The 9,417-nt window shown below is 43.3% G+C and overlaps 1 protein-coding gene across 1 annotated transcript; it reads left to right on the top strand.

The window, feature by feature from the left end:
• Positions 1-883: 883 nt before the first annotated feature.
• On the top strand, positions 884-5,077 carry LOC134285424 (uncharacterized). The gene is made up of 2 exons (XM_062846106.1): positions 884-4,887; positions 4,945-5,077. The coding sequence occupies exon 1, from the start codon at positions 1,526-1,528 to the stop codon at positions 2,873-2,875; it is 1,350 nt and encodes a 449-aa protein (XP_062702090.1). The 5' UTR covers positions 884-1,525; the 3' UTR covers positions 2,876-4,887; positions 4,945-5,077.
• Positions 5,078-9,417: the final 4,340 nt, after the last annotated feature.

The raw sequence follows: 9,417 nt of genomic DNA, 5'->3' as shown, positions 1-9,417 counted from the left end.
GTCCTCCGCTGCACTGGCATCGTCGTTTCCTACGTTGCCATGGTCTCCCGTGCCTTTTTCTCCCGAAAAAAGCGGGTCTGCTGTTTCCACTTCTGTTTGTTCTGCAACATTACCACCAGCGCTGCGTTCTTCTCCTCCTTCTGCACTCTTCGTCGAACCATTCGTTCCATCGATTCCGTTCCACGTACCCGATGGGGCTCTCGGCTGCGTCGCTGATGGCTGCTTTCAATGTACACCAGCAGTCCTCTCCTCATCAAGCTCGCCCTCGTCTGGCAACACTGCCTCGAAATTCTGCGCGTATGCTGAGGCGACATCCGGGTGTTTCAGTCGCTCTAGGTTGTATCGTGGCGGTCACCGGTACCGTACATTGTTGATAACGGAAAGCTTTGGGCGCAGTTTGACCATCACCAGATAGTGGTCGGAATAGATGTTGACGCCACGATAGGTCCTGACGTCGATAATGTCGGAGAAGTGCCGTCCGTCATTGTCATGGTCGATTTGCGATTTCGTCTGCTGTGGTGAGCTCCTGGTGTAACGATAAAGGAGGCGGTGTTGGAAAAAGGTGCTACGTATGCCATGTTTTTGGAGGCGGCGAAATCAATGAGTCGTACACTGAGGATACTGCAACTCCGAAAATCATACGAATCAACTATGATTTTGGATTCAAAGCACCAACTATTATACTGTTATTGCATAAATTTCATAACACCCACGTATGAAAATCATACCGATAACGTATAAAACTGAAACTATGTCTTATGACTATCATACATATTTTTATGAAATATTTTGCACAAATTAAAAAAAATCGCAACCTGGAATCGAACCAGGAACGTCTAGGTTAGCGAGTGCGTGCTTTACTCATTCGCCAATGTGCTTTTCATCGGCTGTTCGAGTCCGTATGAAGTTGATCATCAATATTAACTTCTTTTCTCGATCAGCCTAGATAGCTGTGTAGTGTCGGTAGCGATTGTCTCAATTGGCTAAGAATAACACTACGGACCGCCTGTTCCGGTGGTAAGAATCCATCAACAGGTGACCCCTAATTCATGGTGTGATGCGGCTTCATGCTTACCGTGCCTAGGAATGAATGGCTAGGGGGGTCTAATAAAAACCTAACCGCTAACGGAGCCTGTGGAGTACCAGGGCGCCCTCCACAGTATGTAGCCCTTACTGCGCTAACCGGAGCAATGGTGCAGTGGACCTTGTGTTTCTCCGAGACAATCAGCTGCCCTTCTTTAGTCTCACTTGAGGCTAAATAAGGGCGGGATTATGAAGATGTTGTTAATTAGTTTAAATTTTCACCTATATGGTTTCGCATTATGCGATTTACACAGTGTATTCTGTGTATCCTCGCCTTTGGCGTTTTCCAATCGATACCGATTTGGTTTTATTGTTGCTGTTCTTTGTTGTGCTGCTGTTGCGAAGAGTTTAATCTTACCTAGTTTGGGTAGTGGCTACGGTTAGGATAGCTCAGATCAATCTTCAGCATAAAAGAACAGCAACGATCAATCTTTGCAGACTTATGCAAAATGGTACAGCCCAAGTGGCCTTGGTACAAGAACCTTACTTTCGTAAGGGAAATTTCTATCTAGGAAACCTTGTGAACCCGGTGTTTGCCACTTTCAGTAAACATGAAATGGCAAACTCGCGTGTCATGCCTCGAGCCTGTGTGCTTGTCAACAACGCAATAGTTGCTACACTCATCTCTGAACTAACCACCAGAGATGTATGTGCTATCACAATTGATGTATCTGTTGGAAACCTCAACAGGAAATACGTCTATTGTTCTGTGTATTTACCACATGATAAACCATCCCCTACGGATGCTTTCAAACAAGTCATCGCATACTGCACTTCAAAAGGCCTTCCGCTAATTGTTGGCAGTGATGCTAATGCTCACCATATCATCTGGGGCAGCTCAGACATTAACTTGAGAGGCTCCAGTTTGATGGAGTACTTAAGTAGTACAGATCTTGCATTACTTAACATAGGCAACCGCCCAACCTTTATGGTATCTGCTAGAGAGGAAGTGTTAGATATAACGCTTTGCTCTAGCAGAATTAGTCACGAGCTGACCAATTGGCATGTGTCAGATGAAGAATCTTTATCTGACCATCGCTATATCTTTTTTGAACATTTAAATGTTACTTCGCAAACATTGCGTTTCAGGAATCCTCGGTCAACAAACTGGGATCTTTATACTGATTTGGTTGCAGCCAAATTTCATGGATATTCACCATCCATTGACACTCCAAGTGATTTAGATGATGCCGTTGATACTACAACGACCTTCATCATGGAAGCTTTTGAAGAAGCATGCCCTCTACGGTCTGTGAAGATCACAAGAGGAACCCCTTGGTGGAACTCTGATCTGGCGAAACTCAGGAAACAATGTAGAAAGAGTTGGAACAGACGACGTTCGGCTGGTTCGGAGGCTTTCAGGTCGGCTCGCAAGGCCTACAGGAAAGCTCTCCGGTCTGCTGAACGATCCGGCTGGAAAAACCTTTGTACAAATGTTTCCAGCTTGAGTGAAGTCAGTCGGTTAAACAAAATCCTTGCGAAATCTAAGGATTTCCGGGTGAACGAACTTCGTTTGCCAAATGGCGATCTGACTTCCTCTGATGAGGAAGTTTTGGAATGCTTATTCAGCACACACTTCCCTGGATGTGTGGATATTACATCTTCGGATGATCCTGATGTCTTTTCTTGTAGTTATGATTCTTTAGCTTCGGCTCGGAGTATTGTAACTATAGAATCGATTGAGTGGGCTCTTAATAGCTTTGCTCCTTTCAAATCTCCTGGGGCAGATGGGATTTATCCTATTTTGCTTCAGAAGGGATTTGATTATTTCAAACATGTTTTGAAAATGTAACCTTTCTAAGTGTTCTTTAATAGTACTAAAAGGGCCAACACTTAGACCGACTAATTGTGCGAACACGTTCTACTAAATTCTCACCAATCTATGCGATCAAAGAGGAAAGGTTATCAATTTCCTGTGACTTAAGCGCCACTCTTCGAAAAGAGGCCACAGGAACAAATTCGTCCGGCCAGAGACTTTTTCCTTAGGGCGGGTCTGGTTTTCCCAATCTCATTCGAATCGCACTTACCTGGGTTGAAAATAAGAAACTATACTCTAAATTCAATTAGTTCGCTTCTAAATTAGCCCGAACTCATCTGCTCGAAAAATTCGAGGTAGTGGAGGCGCAATAAATTAATTCAAAAAACTCGAGCAGTTCAATCTACTCTATCCAACATCCACGTTTATTGAATATTCGGATTTCGAAGTGGTTTTATTCAAATCTAACTTTCTCCAAATTCAGTTAAATTTAAAATATCGATTTATCCTACTCTCGATCGCGAAGCAAATATTGTGAGCTTCCGGCGATCAAATCGTTTTGGCGCCAAAATCATCTACTCTACACGTTTTTTTCTTCGAGCTCTAGGGCACTAGCTTACGGTTTTCGGATCCTCCGTTCGTCACGCAGGAGAGTTGAGCTGCGACGAGACATACAGAGGTTACTTCGATTCGGCGGTCGTGTCCTACTTCGCCGGATGGCCGCACCGCGTGGCTTGCGTATCTGAATTGCCACTCCCGCGGGGTAGAGTTGTCCCCTGGCGGATACTGGCGGCTTGCCAACCAACGGAAATGCTTTAGGTGCCGAATCGTCGAGTCCCAAACTTGCACCCACTTTGGAATGGGGTTTCTCCTGACTCAATCCTTGAAGGCTCACAATACAAAAACTCAGGATAAAAATGTTGAGACCGAACCGCGTACAAATTCAACTGCAAATAACTACCGCACACGACACGAGGAAATTTAAACTGCTAGAATTTTAGAATACGTCTGAACAGACTAAAGCTTCCACCAAGAATGAGAACAATCGATGCAGATTAGTTCGGGTGAAGCGGTATTGTCTCAAGAAAAAAAATCTGGTCTTTTATCCAAATTTAACTACGCAGTTTAAATATCATTGTCCCACCTAATTTGCATAGCAAAAGTATTTAAACCGCTCGACCTTGATTAGCTTGCTGCAATTCGTGGGAGTGAAATGGGAAAACGAGATTCGCCGTAATGTAGATAATCCATAAAAATTCTAGTCGAGTAATTCAGGAAATCTACATTTAGGAGTCGGTAGCTTTTCGAAGTATGTGAAAATGATCTAATCCAAGGGTATTATAAAATGAGGTGAGATAATTCATGTTTTATCGTTACATATTCGCCGATGCTAAATTTTAAAAATTTTGAAATTTAAAAAAAATTTCAAAATTTTTAAACTGTAAATTTTGTAAAATTATATTATAGAAATTTCGCGTATCAGCCGACAATACACATTTACTTGGACCTATAAACTATTTCAGAATTTGCTTTTTGACACCAGAAATATCTGGTCATTAATGTATTCTACAAACAAATGCAATTGACAACAGAAAATTCTGTTCATGAAATTTTACCAAATTGGGTTTACTTCAGACATATCTGAAAATTGTGTTATTTTTTTCTAAACCAATGAGCTAACTTCCAAAATTTTGGAAAAATTCCGAAAACAAGATTGTTTTCTTCTCTGATCAATCTTCAATATACACAAAAAAATACAAAATAAACGACATTAAACTAACCTACCTACTGTTCTAACTACCTTGGATGCCCAACTGGCATTCCAATAAGAATCAGAGAACTGTCAGATGGCAGAAAAAAAAGGGAAAACGAAAACAATCTACTCAAACTACGGACCTCGATTTGCAAACGATGTGAGAAAATGATTTAGTTTTGAGAAAATCTACGGGTAAATTATGATAAACGAGGTACTATTTGCAAGAACAGGACTAGGAAACATGGAAATATTGGTTGTGTGACTGAACATCGCTTATGTATTTGGTTTACAGGTAAGTGAACTCTAGTTGAAAGATGCAATCAAAAACTGTTATTGTATTTACTTTTAGGTTGTGACGCTGACAATTACTACAGCAAACCTCTTTCTATGGACAAGACGATTCATTGCTAAAGTTCAGCCCTTTCACGAACCGAAATTCGGAAGAAGCAAGGAATGCCTGCCTACATGGATTGATGTTTCTCGGCAAGTCTACATGATCAATCCACCTACGACGTGAGGAAACTTTTCAGACATCTCGAACGTCAGACTGCCGTACCACCTCTAAGAGTTTTTTCTTTGGCATTGCTGTTGTTGTTTATGTGCAGCTCGGCTGCTGCACCGTCATAGCTCATCTTTTCGTCTAGTTAGGCACGCTTGAGGAATGATCCGTGGTACACACCAGCAATTCGTTTTCCCTCTAGATCTTCCAGCACGTACGAGTTAGTACCTATCTTTTCTTGGACTCGTACTTTGGAAAACTTATTCGCTAGCTTCCCCACGAAGTTTTTATCTTTGTCAGACAGGTGTATGTTCCTTTTGAACACTATTTCACCAGTTTCAAAGTGATGCCGGGTGTTTGCTCGAAGATTATACGACTTAGAGTATCTTTGATATGCTCTCATCAGATTTTCACGCACTAAATTGAAGAGAGCCTTCATGTCCTCACTTATCTGTCTCGAACTTCGATCGCTGTCGTCAGTATCCCTGAGAAGCTCATATTCTGAACCGGAACTGATCATGTTTCGACCGAAATTTAGGAAAAATGGTGTGAAACCAGTGCTATCGTGCACAGCGGTTCTGATAGCTTTCGCGATTTGGTGAATCGATTGGTCCCAATCCCGATGGTCCTTCTTTTTATTTAGTGAGCACCGAATCGCCGTAACGATGACCCGATTAACCCGCTCCACTGGGTTGGGACTCGGGTGGTATACAGCCAGGTTCCAGTGCGTTACCTGATAGGTTTTGAGCAGATTTTCGAATATCTCTGACTTGAACACCTTTGCATTATCGGTTATGCAAACAGCGGGTACACCGAATAAGTTGAAAATTTGGTTTTCAACAAACATGCAGACTGCAGTAGATGTGGCCGTGCGCAGACACTGAACTAAAACGAATTTAGAAAAATGGTCGCATACTACTAACAACCACACATTCCCTTTGCGGGATCGAGGATACGGTCCTAGAAAATCTAAAGATATCATCTCCCAGGGCCTGGAGCACATCTTCGGTTTTCCACATACAGGTGTGACGTTGACGTTAGGGGTCTTTGATTCTTTGCAGATGAGGCAACCAGCACAGAATCGTTGAACATCCGTCGACATTCGTGGCCAATAATATCGTTCACGCAGTTTCGCCAGGGTTTTCAGGTGTCCGAGATGAGCTTCTTCGTGCGCTTGTTGTATCAAATCTCGCCGTTCGGGTAGGGGTACAACCTGTTTCCACCGATATCGAGGGTCCTCGATCATCGTACTGTTGGTAACGAACTTGTAAATCCTTCCATCGGAGATCTTAAAATCTTTGTATCGGTTAGGATACTTTTCAATCATCGTTTTCAATTGAGTGGTGAAGGGGTCCATTGAAGAACAGTCGAGAGTGCAAATGGACCGAGATAAGGCATCAGCCGGAATATTTTCAGATCCCTTTTTATACTGAAGCAAAACGTCATATTTGGCTAATTTAAGTGCCCACCTGGCGATTCGGGGCGATTTGGACTCAATGGACATCGTTTGTAAAAACGTTAGGCTCATGGCATCTGTCTGAACTATGAACTGTGTCCCCTCTAGAAAATGCTTAAAGTGGTCTATGCTAAGTAAAACAGCTAAACATTCACGTTCTGTTGCACTGTATCTTCGTTGAGTGCTAGAGAGTTTCTTTGAAAAATACGCGATGGTCCTCCTCTCGCCTTGTTGGACTTGACCAAGTACGGCGCCTATAGCCAAATCTGAGCTGTCGGTTTCTAATATAAAAGGTACATGGAAATCCGGGTTTGCTAGCACTGGTGCGGTGACCAGAGCGGTTTTTAGTTTCATTAGGGCCTTTTCCGCTTCTGACGTCCAAGTAAACTTTTTCTTCCCCTTTTTTAAGAGGTCGGTTATGGGAGTCGTAATATCCGAATAATTTTGAACAAACTTCTGATAAAACCCAGCCAAACCAAGTAATCGCCGGACTTCTTTGACCGTTGTAGGGCTGGGGTACTCCAGTACTGGCTGAATTTTACTGGCATCCATAGATAAGCCTTCTTCGGACAATACATATCCAAGGTAGCGAATTGTGGTTTGACAAAATTTGCTCTTCTTTAAGTTGATGGTTAGACCGGCGCGCTTGAGCCTACTTGCGACAATTCGTATTAGCTCCAGGTGTTCTTCTAAAGTGTTAGACACGATGATAATGTCATCTAGATAAACGTACACACGAGGCTCTAAATCGTGACCAAGGACTTTGGCCATCAACCTAGCCATAGTGGCAGGAGCATTTGTAAGTCCAAAAGGCATAACAACGAAGCGAAACAAACCTTTGTTCGTTTTAAAGGCAGTCTTATCTTTCGCTTGAGTATCCAGTGGTACCTGGTAGTAGGATTCTGATAAATCTATCACCGTGAAGAACTTGGACCGTTGAATTCGCTGCAAAATACCCATCATGTTTGGGAAAGGATAGTCGTCTCGCTTGGTACATTGGTTTAGCCTTCTCGAATCCAAGCAGATTCGCCACTTCCCATTTGGCTTTTTGATCGGGAGCAGGGGGTTGATAAAATCCACAGCACCAGGGCAGTCCTCGATCACTCCCAGGTTTCGCATACGTTCGACTTCAGCATCAATCACTTGTTCTACTTTAGGTGACCAGCGATAAGAAGGTATCCGTTTTGGTTTCGCGTCAGGCAACAATTCGATGTGGTGTTTGATTAGTCGCGTTCTACCCAACGAACCATCATTAGTTGCGGGCAATTTCTTTACGGCGTTAAAAAGGGCCACACGTTCTTCATTGGTCAACTCGTGTTCCGTGACCAGATCGGCAGGGCTTTCTAAATGTGTTTCAGGCAGTGGTGGAAAGCATCATGCGCTTGACGTGTTTTTTGGTTCGCATCAAACACAATCTTTGCTCACGCGCTCGCGAACCTTAAAAGAGAGAACGGTTCACGATTTCCCGGATCGACGAACCAACACAAAACAAATGTCGAACGAGCAGAATCGCAGTTGGTTCGCCAGAAGGATCACAATGTAGAACACTTGGTTTGTTGCCATTTTTTGTACACTTAAAGGCAATTAGTTGAGTGTTTTTTGATTATACTGGTCAGGTACCATTTCAATAAATGATATCGACGAAAAAGTTTACCAACATTTGATTACATTACAGAAATATCGGCCGCGAACCTCCAAAATAAAAAAGCATCGCGCTTGCAAAAGATGCGATGCACTCGTTGGCGTTCGTGTCGTGCGATCGTGAGCCACAGACGTACGAACACCATCGCACAGCAAAGGTTTGCGATACGGTGGCATTTTTTTGTAGCGCGCAAGCACACGTTCGCGATCAATTTCCACCACTGGTTTCAGGGAGCTCGATAGTCGGAATTTCTAAACTTTCGTCAGCCTCGACCTTACTTGCCATTCGAGCTGATGCCGTTTCCAAGGGGTGTAGGTGAAAGCATATCTTCTCATGTTCTCCGAAGTATTCGTCTGCAAACGAAAGGGCGTTTAGTTGTCCTTGAATGTCTGGCGTATTTCTAGGTCCAACTAACTGAAATCCAAAGGTTTTCAAAAAGTCAACACCCAAGATGAGGTCTTTTCTCATTTCGGGAACCACAATCGTAGGTAAAACGTGTGTCACTGATTGGTATGAAAGCGGGAGGTTCACGTATCCCAAACAGTGATATGGCGTGCCATCAGCTGTGGTGATCTGAAGTTGCAGGGGATGAATTTCTAATCCCAGTTTGTGAATAAGATCGACTGAACTAATTACCGAAATACTTGCTCCGGTGTCGGCTAAACCGTTGATTTCTTCTGAAAGGACCTTAACCTTCAAATGAGGACATTTATGAACGGACATATTTATGTGAAGAACGCTACCGAAATAGTAGTTTTTAGGGGGAATCTCTGAAGCAACTGACGAGGAGGAGCGATTCCCTGACTTTCCTTCTCTTACTCGTTTTTTGAAGCTTCCTCTCCTCGAGGAGAAAGATTATGTTTATTTGGGCATCGGTACGCGGTGGTGTCCAGATGACCGCAAACATGGCAAAATATTTCCTTCCTTTTCTCGCAATCTTTCCACATGTGCCCCGTCTGTCTGCAATTCCAGCATAACAGTGGACTTGAGGAGACCTCACTGTTACTATCTGGGCGTTGCTCTTTGGGTGGTTTTGTGGGATCGTTCGGTACCCGCGAGAATTTTCCCGCTCTCTTCTGCAGCGCATAAATTTGTTCCAGGGGCTCCGATGCTTCTTCATCCCACTCCTCTTCTACCAGAAGCTGCTGTACTATTGGTTTCGGATGTCCCCCAACTGAGTACAAATTTGGTTCGAGAGCATCGAATTTATAACACAGTTGTGCTA

The sequence above is a fragment of the Aedes albopictus genome, chromosome 1 (genome assembly GCF_035046485.1).
Source record: "Aedes albopictus strain Foshan chromosome 1, AalbF5, whole genome shotgun sequence".
NCBI classification, from domain to species: domain Eukaryota; kingdom Metazoa; phylum Arthropoda; class Insecta; order Diptera; family Culicidae; genus Aedes; species Aedes albopictus.
This window is presented reverse-complemented; position numbering and strand designations above follow the sequence as displayed.

Coding starts and splice junctions, on each gene's coding strand:
- LOC134285424 (XM_062846106.1), top strand. CDS start 1,526: ATGCAAAATGGTACAGCCCAAGTGGCCTTGGTACAAGAACCTTACTTT.